The sequence below is a fragment of the Lepisma saccharinum genome, chromosome 1, assembly GCF_977018435.1.
Source record: "Lepisma saccharinum chromosome 1, izLepSacc3.1, whole genome shotgun sequence".
In the NCBI taxonomy this organism is placed as follows: Eukaryota; Metazoa; Arthropoda; class Insecta; order Zygentoma; family Lepismatidae; genus Lepisma; species Lepisma saccharinum.
Genome location: NC_139229.1, coordinates 62,752,674 through 62,765,257, shown reverse-complemented (window position 1 = coordinate 62,765,257; position 12,584 = coordinate 62,752,674). Strand labels below are relative to the sequence as shown.

Genomic DNA, 12,584 nt, shown 5'->3' with positions numbered 1-12,584 from the left:
AAAACGTGATACGTGTGAAATATGAACCAAATAAGGGACCTATTTTCTCAAATCCATCGTGGAGGCGTTGCTAATTCTGTAGTACAGTATAATGGGATGAACAAGTATTGCTCAGTACATTGTCCATGACTATTTTCATTAATTTTTCTCTTGTATACTACGTGTTTATAAGACGTATTTATAAGAAATATAATTTTTTACGTGTGCTGGTGCAGATTGCAGCAGCTTGTTTGGTTCTTGTTTCAATTCTTGAAGCTCTCTTTGGGTAAACAACGAAAAATATTGGTGATGAACAATTTGGTTGGTAAGAGTGCCATCCCACTTTACACAAATTGCAGATATACTTGATTGTTTTATTTTGCAGATTTCTCTGTCAATGCAAACCAAAACAATCGACCATTTTTACTGTTATTATTGTAAAGTACACCGTGGAACATATGTTAGGAGCCTAGTCAGAATAAAAGCGGAATTTCTAATATCAATACATTCTTCTTTTTGCCTCATATACGTACTGTCATATGGATATTGTATGGTTATGACCATGGGCGTCCGCAGGATTTTTTCCAGGGAGGGGCAAGGAAGGTATTTTTTTCCAGGGGGGGACAACATGGCATATTTTCCCCAATAATAGTGTTCATCCTTCAAAAAACATTGCTTAAATTTGAATTTATCATGTTCGTGCAATAAGTAACACACATTATTGTGCCTGAAATTAAATTATATGTGTGAAATATGTAATTTTTGGTTGACTTTTTCCAGGGAGGGGCACAGCCCCCCCCTTGCCCCCCCACCTTTCCGGACGCCCATGGTTATGACCGATGATCTCAAAAGGTATCAGATATAAACTTTTATATGTATAGCTACAATTTAAATATTGCAAAACCGCAAGTAAAAAATAGAATGTTTAAATCAGTAATAATACGTGGTGTGGCCAGTAATAATCAATAAGTATTTCTGAATCTTGAAGAAAAATAATTAGATATTTAAGAGTCTGTAGCTCTATAACCCCCTTTGCCAACTTTTTTTATGCGAGCAAAGTACTGGTAAAGCAACAGAAATAAATTTTATTATTACAATATACACTCAATGGGAAATAGTAATATTTGTAAGAGCCGGAGGAAGAATTTACACGAAATTATATGAAGAAATGCTATAGATGGAAATTACGTAGTTCGAATTATAGTCATCGAGAGAGGGGCAAAAAAGTGTGTACTTTGGTGGGTGGGAGGTGTGTGGATATTCATATAATCAGTGTCATCAACATCTCAAACGAAAGGTTATATCTTTCAGTATAAGCGAGAATAGGGAGGCAAGAAATTTACCTACTTCGATTTACTCACCGAAAGTTTTTTTTCATTATTATTATTTTTCAGTTTTCGATGTCTATGTGACAGATTCTGACAAAACCGAAATGCACCATTTTCGGGACGGAAAAAGCAAGAATGCTGAAAATATTTATATATATATATATATATATATATATATATATATATATATATATATATATATATATATATATATATTAGTAAATATTCCCACGCGTTTTTAATTTATTCACACATTTATAAGAAGAAATAATAGAGAGATTTGAACTCAATAGATGAATACTCAGCTCCAGAACCACATTTGTTGGCTTTTGCTACAAAACAGTGCACCGCACTGCAAAGCATTAGACTATCCAAAAGTATAAAAAATCAAAGTTTGTTTCTAAGTCCACTTCATGCACAGATACGCTAATCGGGACTGGACCTACACTTTAAAGTGGGATCCGAATAACTATGTACCTCCACAGGATATCGACCCCGGGACCCCTTAATTTATATTTTAAGGCAACTACGGTACCACTACGCTATCGGAGAGGCTTTCAAAAATCTGCGTGGTCTCCAAGATCAAAATTTCGAAAGTAAGAAACTGGATAGCAGAATCTGTTAAAATATTTTAACAGTTCTGGTAGTGGTTCCGACATGCTATTTTAGGAAGATATTTACACAACGGAAACCGGCTTCGACAAATGCTAACGTGAACTGACTACAGAAACGCGCGTAAATTAATCTCGAAATTTTGACAGAGGACGGCTAGTTTCAAACAAGAATTAATGGTAGATTTAAAAGAGGAAAAAAAAAGTTTTCTTTCGAATTAGAGCGCAGGAACCCCATTCGCCACGGACATGGACCACCGAAGTAAACTCCCAAGCAGGCAATCAAGGAACCAATCGCAGGCTGAGGTAACAAGGTCACATCTCGACATAACGACGGGGGTCACCTCATCACAAACTACCGCCTCGGAACCTTACGAAATGGGCTCGTATTGACCGACCGTCGCCATGGCAACCAGCGCTCGCCACGTGAGCGCTTGTCGGGTCTCTTACACCGGACTCCAGAGGCAGGCTCCCGAAGGCGGCGGCGGCGAACCTTGTCCAGAGATTGCAATCTCGTGCTTTCGCATTTATATATATTTATATGCGTGTCACTGCGGGGGGGCAGGGTAATTTCGGATAAAGCCCGCCATGTGAGGTCAGGTTTCAGTGTTGATAACAAAAGACCCGTTCAGACTTTGTTCGCTTGGAAATCTCCCATAATCTCAAAAATTTCACTTCTGGGGTCGAAGCGAAATTTCCTCTCTCTCTCTCTCTTGGGATGGTGGAGTGTCTGGCGCCATGCGCCTCTATTACTGATTACTGATAACAGCAGCTTCTCCTTCAGGGATGTTCATCTGGAGTGTGCAGCGTTATTTTTATTTCCGCCAAACATTCAGAAGGTATCGCTGCGTATCAGAATTTTCGGGGCTGTATTCCTTTACCCTTCCACGAGAGAAGTATCCGCACCGTACATATTTATTTTATTACGCTGTGCACAACAGGCGGTGTACCGTAAAATTGATGTAGGTGTAAATTTACATAAAAATATATACCAGGTGATTATAAAGTTCCCCTACTCGGAAGCCTCTGTCACCTTTTAGCATTACGCTAAACTTTGGATCTCAATGACCAAATGACTGAAAACATTTTATTTGTCCCGCAGACCAAGTTTTATTTACGATTACTAACGAAGGTGGGTGATGCTCTGCCATGCAAGGACTAAGCGAGACCAAAGTTAAATTCACCTCGTCCAAACCCTTCTCCGAACCACTTCGATGTCTGGAACAAGACTGACTGGCAACCGATTCCCATCTCGCACCTTGTTCTATCAGAACCCTTCGACGGCCCCTCCTCTTCCGCTTTCCTTGCGGAATTTTCGGACTTTTCCATCCGGAACCAACAAATGGCATAGCTTGCTGCTGGCTATGAACTTTGTGAGGAAAATTTTGGTTCTCTCGGCCAAGCCATGCATATCCTTACCACACAATACATAAGGAGGGTGCCATTTACCGCAATAGTGAATGTTAGCCATTAATAAGAATCACCTGGAAGTGAATAACTGAAAGAACACTGTCCCACGTCCCAGAGACGACTAAATCTAGCACGTCGTCAATCAACGTACGAGAAAATTGCGATCATCCCTACATTATGTCACGAGATGTCTAAAACAAGTTGTCAATTAGCATAAACTTAATATGATATCGACCCACCATTCACTGAACCTAGCTCTGAAAAAAATGTCTTCGATTGAAATTGGGAAGAAACTAACCTCATTCTGTTTGTCTGTTGCAATGCAGAGAACTTTCATTTGAAACAATGTTAACTGGTAGAGTCACGGACACTTACGGGCTATGACATTAAAATTAGCACATGTTCAAGCATGTACTCACTAACTGAATATGCGCTCTTTATTAGACGAGATTATCAGCCTTTTTATTCACACGAAATGGAAGTCGTGCTAAATAAACAGTTGAGAAATGAGTATATGCTCAGTTTTATTCACACCACCCAATAAGTAATGAACTCCTGTTACCTTTCTGCCAGTAAGCTTGTTTAGCTATGGCGTGGAAACTTTCCACCAAGGTAAGAAGAGGATGCGCACGTGCGCCAGTAGGCCTATTCAACTATTAACTTCGACAGTTTCCGCCAACGAAAGGAGAGACTGCGCATGCGCATCATTCTCTCAATTACTGCGCACACCTCTATTATGGGGCAACTTGAGCACGTAATGGCCAAATTGTCGCGAATTGTCAGTTATTGGGGAAAAGATCGGAGCCAGCATGGCCGTGCGAAAAGTGGGGGCAAAGGAGGGTCATAGCTCCCTCCTGGAAAGTGTGTCTCAATTCTAATTACACGTTTCTTTGAAGCACCTCGTGAATTATTATACGGGACTGAATTCCAAAGCAGCTTAGCACGCGTCCGTCCAAAAGACAAAGGAATTGTTTCCAGGTTATCCCTTTCATACTTCAGCAACGTCCTAGCGGGAAGAAAGATGTGGGTGTCATCTAAAAAGGAAACTTCGGAAACGCTACCCTTTATCCCCCGAGGAACCGGTCCCCACCCACAAATCTCATTTGTTACTGTCAGTATGCTCGCTCCTGTTCCTCCGCCTGCTTTTCCGGGCAGGGCATTTGTTCCTCTTGCAGAATTACAGCACACAGTTTCCACGGGGCCGGATAAGAGCGGAGAAGGGGCTTATTTCTCCGTGGCAACCGAAGAAAGCCTGAAGATTAATGCTCGTGACCATCGCGGCGAGAGGCTTCACCGCAAATTTGAATATCTGGAGAGCAGAACGCATATTTCTCCCATCCTCAATCTTTCCGGTATCCACGGTGAAGAATTTTGTCCTGTGTTCCAATAGGAACATCTCTCTTGGATGGCGGCCCTGATGAGGGTTGGCTGGTATAGACGTTTCCGCATTGCCGGAATTGATGTATTCGCAATTTCGAACCCTTGTCAGCAGGGCTGAATAAGCGGGGGAGGTTCTTGAAAATAGGACAATATCGTTTTGACATCACAGAGAAGTCACCTTCATATTGACTTCTGAAAGTACAGCCAACAGCAAAGTTAATAGCAGCCAAGTTGTCCAAGACGCTATTTTGATCCTTTTTTATTCTACATCCTGTGGTGTTTTACTGAATGGAATTCTATTAATTCGATGATGTCTTCTACTGATTGAAGTTTTTATTTAAATTCATCATCTAATTGTGGAAAACAGACTGGACAATTCGCCCATTCTTTTGGCGTTGGGTGAACCAGCTTTAGTATTAGATTGAGAGATGATTGTAGATTCCCATCAAATTTTGGAACACCGTGCTTGCTAAGCCTTCTGCATATTAACACCCTTTTATTGGCACATACCATGTTTTTCTCAGACTCCCTAATTTCCTCAGGTTATGGATATGTTTTCATCTTCTCGTTCTCTTGATTAATGGTAATTCGTCAATTTTCTCATTTCTAATTCTCTATTTATTCCCTATACTCAGTTTGATTTTCTACTTTAACTATCCTATTTTCGTCTTCATTCTATGATTCCAACATACACACTTGTTTTTACATTATCTTACCATGTCTCCTTTCAAAATTCATTCTTGTTTTGTGAATTTCTTCAATAATGATCATACTCCTCATTTCTTCTAGGTTCTCTTTGCATAAATTTCTTTATGTCCATCTGGTTTAATTTCATTAATCTTATTGACTCTCCGCCTGGCATTCCTTCCAAGTCATCACATAACCATTCTTACTTCCTACACGATCTGTCACAATGCTTTGATATTAAGTTCTCAGTTTGGCATGTATCATTCTCGGCTCCTTTTCCATACTGCATTTTCTAATTCCTTATGTGCTATTTGTCATCCACACGCTGGCAACTGTTTTTTACTATTCTTGACTAATCTTTTTGGACTTCCTCGTGTATTCTCTCACATCAATTTCTTCCACCTACAAATCCCCATTCCTTCCAGCTTAGTACCCTTGAAATATATGGCTGGTACCTTGCAACATCTGCGTCAAGTTGCCATCCATCCTCATTTCTTGCAGTTGTCACTTGTACTCGAGAGAAAACTTCGAACTGAAAGAGAACTTATTGCAGATTCTGAAACACGAACCAACGCCTTGCAAGAACAGAGTTTGGAATCTTTCCTAGCGTTACTACGTGACTTTCCCTCGCCTTACAAGAAAAAGTCATCAGCGCGAGTTTTAAGATCTTATTAAGAAACGCCGGATGGAGTTGATCGGGAGTCTGTTGACAATAACTCAAACTGAAAAGTTTCGATCGGACGCTTTTAACACGTTGGGGGAGTAGAAGGGATGGGAAGGGGGTTTGGATGCAGTTAAAGCTTGGGTAACTCAGGCTTCTAGAAAGGCCTACCGCGTAAACGGCGCTCTTAAAAACTTGGCTGAACAGCGATCAATCACTCGGAGAAAACTTCCATGATAAGTGAAGAAGCCTTTCTTGCGGCTTCGTTCAGCCTGGGAGCATTCAGGGTGGCGTGTATTGATAGCCACGGTTGTCGATCCACGAACGTGAAGAATGGGCTCAGCCTAGCTATTCCTCTGCTCGGTGTGTTGACTTCCCGGTGTCTCAGGACAGAAAAAAAAGACAGCGTTGGTTCTCTTTCAATCTAGTTCGGATTCTCGCAGAGAGGCAATGCCTTCTTATAGCAAGGCCGATGCAGAGACAGCATACGTCATCACTAGTAGGTCATGGTCAATCCATGATATCAACTTAACAGTCGTGATATACGGACCAAGTACCTGTGGTTAATTAAAATATAATGTGACCCATGACCTTCCAATGATGACGAATGTAAACAAGCTGCACAGGCCTTGTTACAAGAAGGTATTATAAAGCCAACCAAAACTATTCACTTCATTCTTTGATTCTTAATTCCAGTCTTTTGTCCAAGCAACGAACAGCTGAAGCTTATGAAGCTTGGAGAGAGATGGCAATGCAAGTCTATATATATACTTCACCTGGTTATTTGAGAGGGGCTCAAACATATTTCGAGGAAATATTTTTCACAATTATAATTGAGAATTACAGTATTTAAAATCTTTCTCCCCTTACGCTCTCTTGCTGTGTGTGTCCATCACCATTCGGTAAAATTTAGTCCCCTCAAATATAAACTGTGACCGAAATTTGAAAAGTTTTGGTATTTGAAAAATTCTGACTTTTCTCAGATGAACCTGCAGCAGTTTTACTTGCAATAATCATCCTCCATAATCTTCCTCATTAATACGAGGAATTCCTCGTATATACATATGTAGTGTAATTTGAACGAAATTTCATCTATGGCGTAAGAATTTTTGACTAAATTCAAGAGCCTCCCGATGCCATGGGGAGTAACGCTGCTTTCGTGCATTTAAGGGGTCCATGGTTCGATTTTCAGTAGAAGCACGTTGCACATTGGTTCGAATGAGACTTTAGACTGTAGGGCCAGTCGCATTAGTCAATCTGAGCATAACGCAGACAAAATTTTGCCTCACTTTCCAAGAGAGTGTTCTTTGCTGCCCTCTTCCGAACGTCTATGGTGAATCTCTTAGTAGTTCAGTGTCGTATTCTACACGTTACCGCGTATACCGTCGGAAAACCAACTTATTCATATAGCCTACAGTATTTTTAATATATGCATAATTGCTAATTGCATAATATACAAAAGGGCCTCCCCGATGGCGCAGTGGTAGCGTCGTCGCCTTGTAATCAAAGAGTCCCGGGTTCGATCCCCGGTGGAGGCACGTAGTGGCTCGGATCCCACTTAAACTGTAGGTCCAGTCCCGATTAGCCTTCGAGTGCACAAAGTGGACTTAAAACACCAAATCAATCAATCATATTATGCAAAATATTATAATAAGCTTCTAAACCAGAATTTAAGTAAATATTTAAGACTTAAAGAATGGTTTATGTACGGCACTGATCCTGCTCCATCGCACCCTTCTGACGACCGGGTTTCCTCCCCGATTGTACGCGGAGAGGGCGAGGGAACCGACTGCGGGGTCAGGTTCACCTGTTACACCTGCTGCAAACAACGTTGGCAGGTGAAAACTGCTTTTTCCTTTCTGCGCCGTGTTTGGCAGAGGCAGTGTTACTACATGAAGGGAAATTTCTCTTGGTCCAGGGAAATGTAGGTCAAATTTCAGGTAAGAAAGTGTGGGGCCCTAACTCCAAACCCCCTATACGCCTTCATGGCGTAGTGCAAAGCACAGGGGAGCACTTTACTTTTTTCAGGTACTAAGGGGAGATTTTATGAAAAATATAGAAATTGTCGGGACATTCAAAGCTATCGGTAAAGTTCCCCTGTATACAGCACCGTGCTATGAAGGCACATTTAGGGAATGTGGGGATAGGGCCATTTCTCGATCTCTGCCAGTTTGGAGGTGATGTGATCAGCTCAACGCTCCGGCCGCATTCAACCCCAAGGGGTGCTCCCAGGGACTCATTTATTTGAGGCTGGGTGAACCCAAGAGGCGGTTTATGCGGGGATAATGCCGAAAAAATTCCGACCTTAGGAGGGATGTAAATTAAATATAAATAATAAATAAGGATTGTTGCTGTAAACCAGGTGAACTTTTCAGAACACGCCACTTCATCTGATATGCTGAAACGGATAATTGGTTCGATATTAGTATAGACAAGCATATGCACGCAGAAAGTTTACGTAAAATACAATATAGAAGAAATCCTTATTTACGAGTTGTTGCGAAAAGTCGAGAAAAGTACAAAACCAGAAAAACATAAGAAGTAAGAAGGAAGATTGTTCTCTGTCAGATAAGCGAGATGGTCGTCGCTTCGAAATCCCAGCCCAGCTGCCTCGTTAAATTTCAGGCCAGCAGGGACGCGAGGTCAGCCTGGCCAAACAGGCCATGTCAGGTCGCGCAGCAGACGACCTCCGAGAGTTTCGTAGCTTCTCGGTTGCAGTTCCGGGCAGGGGGGAGGGGCATAAAACCCCCAACCCCTTTTCCCGCCCGTTCTGCTTTAGTGCTTCCGGAAACGAGCCCTGCGTGACGTCACTCCCGAGGCATCGCGCCGAGAATGGCAGAGAAGACTGGCCTCACGGGACACAGATGTCGCCTGCGCGCGGGAAGAGCAGGGTTTCCCATCGCAGTGGCACCAGATCAATCCCTGGAGAAAACGGCATTGCGATTTTTCCCTTTTTTTTAGTCCCTATCAGACCCAGTCTGCGTTTAAAGACATTGGACAGTGGCTGGAAAGAGCAAAGTGCTATTGGCATCGTCTCCAAGTTTTATTTAACGGTTTCGCCTCATTTCCTCTCTGTGAATAGCAGCTGACACAAATTACTTCGAAAACTTGGAATTCGGTGCGACAGTGCAGTGTAAATTTGAAACGCTTTTTCATGTTTTAACTGATCTAATTCTTTGCAGGTCGTCCGTGTAGCTACAACTATTTTTATATTCAACTATACAAGGAATGTACAGGGTGGTTTGAATGTCTTGTTAACCTCGTAAGTTTGTATGAGGTTCTGTATTTATTGATTTAGTTCTGAAGTTCATTGTATGCACAGAAAGGCTAATCGGGACTGGGCCTACATTTTAAAGTGGGATCAAACACTATCGCACCTGGGACCCCTCGATTACAAGGCGGCGACATTACCACTACGCCATCGGGGAGGTCGTTCTGTACTTATGTTTCATCATTCATTTAAGACGGCCAACACGTTACTACAATGTGAAAGAACGACTAATTGCAAGTGTACAGGTTCGTGAAACATGCGCAGCAGTATAATTAATAAACTACAAGTTCATAAAATGTATGTACATAAAGCATTACTATTACGAAACAAAATATTCATTACTATGTTTATTCTTTGTTTTACGCAATGTTTCAAGAATGGAAAACAACATGTGGCTCAAACTGCTGACAAGTTCTGCACCAGCCAAATGTAAAGCAAACGTAAAAATCCAATCTTTAAAACACGTAGGATACAAGAGATAAATTATTGAAAATAGTCATGGGCGATTTGCTGAGTAGTACTTGTGCAGCCTCAGTGGCGTGCCCAAGGGGGGGTTGGTGGGGGTTATAACCCCCCTTTTGGTCCAGTATTCCTAAAAAAAAAAGAACATCAAAGGTAGGAAAAGATGGCAAAATGAGAGCTGACGACCAGAAAAAGTGTACTTAACCCCTCCCTTTCGAAAATCCTGGGCACGCCACTGTGCAGCCTACTGTACGTACTAGATATTGGCATTGGATACATTAACTTACTTTCTTTTAGACAATTTAATTTGAAATCGTACAAAAATATAGTTATATAATAAATAAGAGATTCATATCTATGCGATGATGTTTACATGTAGAAAACTATAACGAAGGTGTGTCTATGCATACAAAATGTACGCTGGGGATTTGCACGCAAATGTCAAGCTGAAGTCCAATAAAGTTATGTGATTATGATCAGAAAAAAGCAATTTATGCACAGATAGGCTAATTGGGACTGGACATACAAGTTAAAGTGGGATCCAAAACACTGTGGGTCTCCACCGGGTATCGAACCCGGGACCCCTTCATTACTAGGCGAAGACGTTACCTCTACGCCATCGAGGAGGCCTACAAGTAAAACACAATAAAGAAAGGAAAATAAAATTAATTTAGTTTATTTCACCTGTAAATAGTCTGCGCCTTGGGCAAATTAGGGCAAGCTCTCCTCTCCACGTAGTCTAAAACTAACAAATACTCCAAAATCATGATTTTTCCCTTCTGGGTGCATATATCATAAAGGAACCAGCATATGGGGGAACATAAAAAGATAAATACATCAACGCCCCCACTGAGAGCCATGAAAGCAATACCAATACGATATTACTCAGCAAAGTGGTCAACAGCTTGAAGCTGATGCTTAACAATTGAGCATCAAGCGCGTGAATGTTCAGACGATTCCACAGCGTTTGGAAACCAAACAGAGAAAAACAGAAAAGTGGTACTTACTGCATGTTTCCGGATCCTCGTCGCTTCCGTCGCTGCAATCTTTTTCGCTGTCGCAGTGCCAATGGACAGGGATGCACCTTCCATTGTTACACGTAAATTCAGAATCTGAGCAGGTGCGCGTCTCTACAGGAACAAGAACAAAAAAATTGTTATAACACTCAATCAGGTACTTACATTGCTTTACTTACTTCTACAATAGTTGGGCTAGCAAGTTTTTACATTTATTCAAGAAATTTGGTATGGAAAGACTCTTTCAGTATGACAACACAGGTAAATGGAAACGACAACAACTTTTCAGATATAGGTTCACGATTATATCAGAAGAATATGGCTTTGTTTTATAAATTTCCTTTACAAGTTCCCAGCTTCCAATATCCTAGGCCGCACATATTTTATAGCTTCTCCTATATCCTACACCAAATATATTATCTTCAACTTACCCTATCCTAGGCCAAATATATTATCTTCAACTTCCTCTATCCTCTATCCTAGACTATCTTCAACTTCCCAGCTTCCACTATACTAGGCCAAATATATATCTTCAACTTCCCAGCTTCCACTATACTAGGCCAAATATATATCTTCAACTTCCCAGCTTCCCCTATCCTAGGCCAAATATATATATATCTTCAACTTCCCAGCTTCCCCTATCCTAGGCCAAATATATGTCTTCAACTTCCTAGCTTCCAATATCCTAGGCTGAATAAGATAGTTTCAACCTCCCCAATCCAAGGCTGAAAAAATATTTTCAACTTCCTAGCTTCAAATATATATATATATATATATATATATATATATATATATATAATAATAATATAATATAACAGTTGGGCTGAAAAGTTCGTAGGCTGACTCATAGATGGCGTTACTAGAATTAAATCCATGTGATTTTTACTTAGTACTAACCTTCAAAAGATACGTGTATAAATTTCACAGCTGCCGGATAATTAGTTCGTGAGATATAGCATTGTGAGTGAAGCAGCTTTTGTTATTGTGAAAAAATGGATAAAAAAGAATTTCGTGTGTTAATAAAGCATTGCTTTTTGGCAAAGAAAAATACTGTTGAAGCCAAGGCTTGGCTTGATAAACATTATTCGGACTCTGCACCAGGAAAATCAACCGTTGAGAAGTGGTTTGCTAAATTTAAACGAGGCGAAATGAGCATCGAAGACGATGCACGCAGTGGACGCCCCAAAGAGGCTGTTACCGACGAAAACATCAAAAAAGTCCACAAAATAATTTTAAATGATCGTAAAGTGAAGTTGATCGAGATAGCCGAGACTTTAAAAATATCAAAGGAACGTGTTGGACATATTGTGCATGAATATTTGAACATGCGAAAGCTGTGTGCAAAATGGGTGCCGCGCGTGCTCACAATCGATCAAAAGCAACAACGTTTTGATGATTCGGAGCAATGTTTAGCGATATTCAACCGTAATAAACACGAATTTTTCCGTCGATATATTACAATGGATGAAACATGGCTCCATAACTACACTCCAGAGTCCAATCGACAGTCAGCCGAGTGGACTGCACGTGATGAACCGAATCCAAAGCGTGGAAAGACGCAACAGTCGGCTGGCAAGGTTATGGCATCAGTATTCTGGGATGCGCATGGTATTATATTCATCGATTACCTCAAAAAGGGCCAGACCATCAACAGCGATTATTACATAGCGTTGTTGGAGCGTTTAAAGGATGAAATCACGAAAAAACGGCCCCATTTGAAGAAGAAAAAAGTGCTGTTTCATCAAGACAATGCACCGTGTCACAAATCAATGAAAACGA

The 12,584-nt window shown here is 41.0% G+C and overlaps 1 protein-coding gene across 6 annotated transcripts in view; it reads right to left on the bottom strand.

The window, feature by feature from the left end:
- The window catches only part of LpR1 (Lipophorin receptor 1), a 261,835-nt gene that overhangs the window by 58,098 nt on the left and 191,153 nt on the right, over positions 1-12,584 (bottom strand). For all 6 annotated transcript variants that reach the window (XM_083132004.1, XM_083132003.1, XM_083132007.1 and 3 more), the window contains one exon: positions 10,797-10,919. In XM_083132004.1, the coding sequence (XP_082988130.1) occupies positions 10,797-10,919 (123 nt within the window). The remainder of the gene's footprint in view (positions 1-10,796; positions 10,920-12,584) is intronic.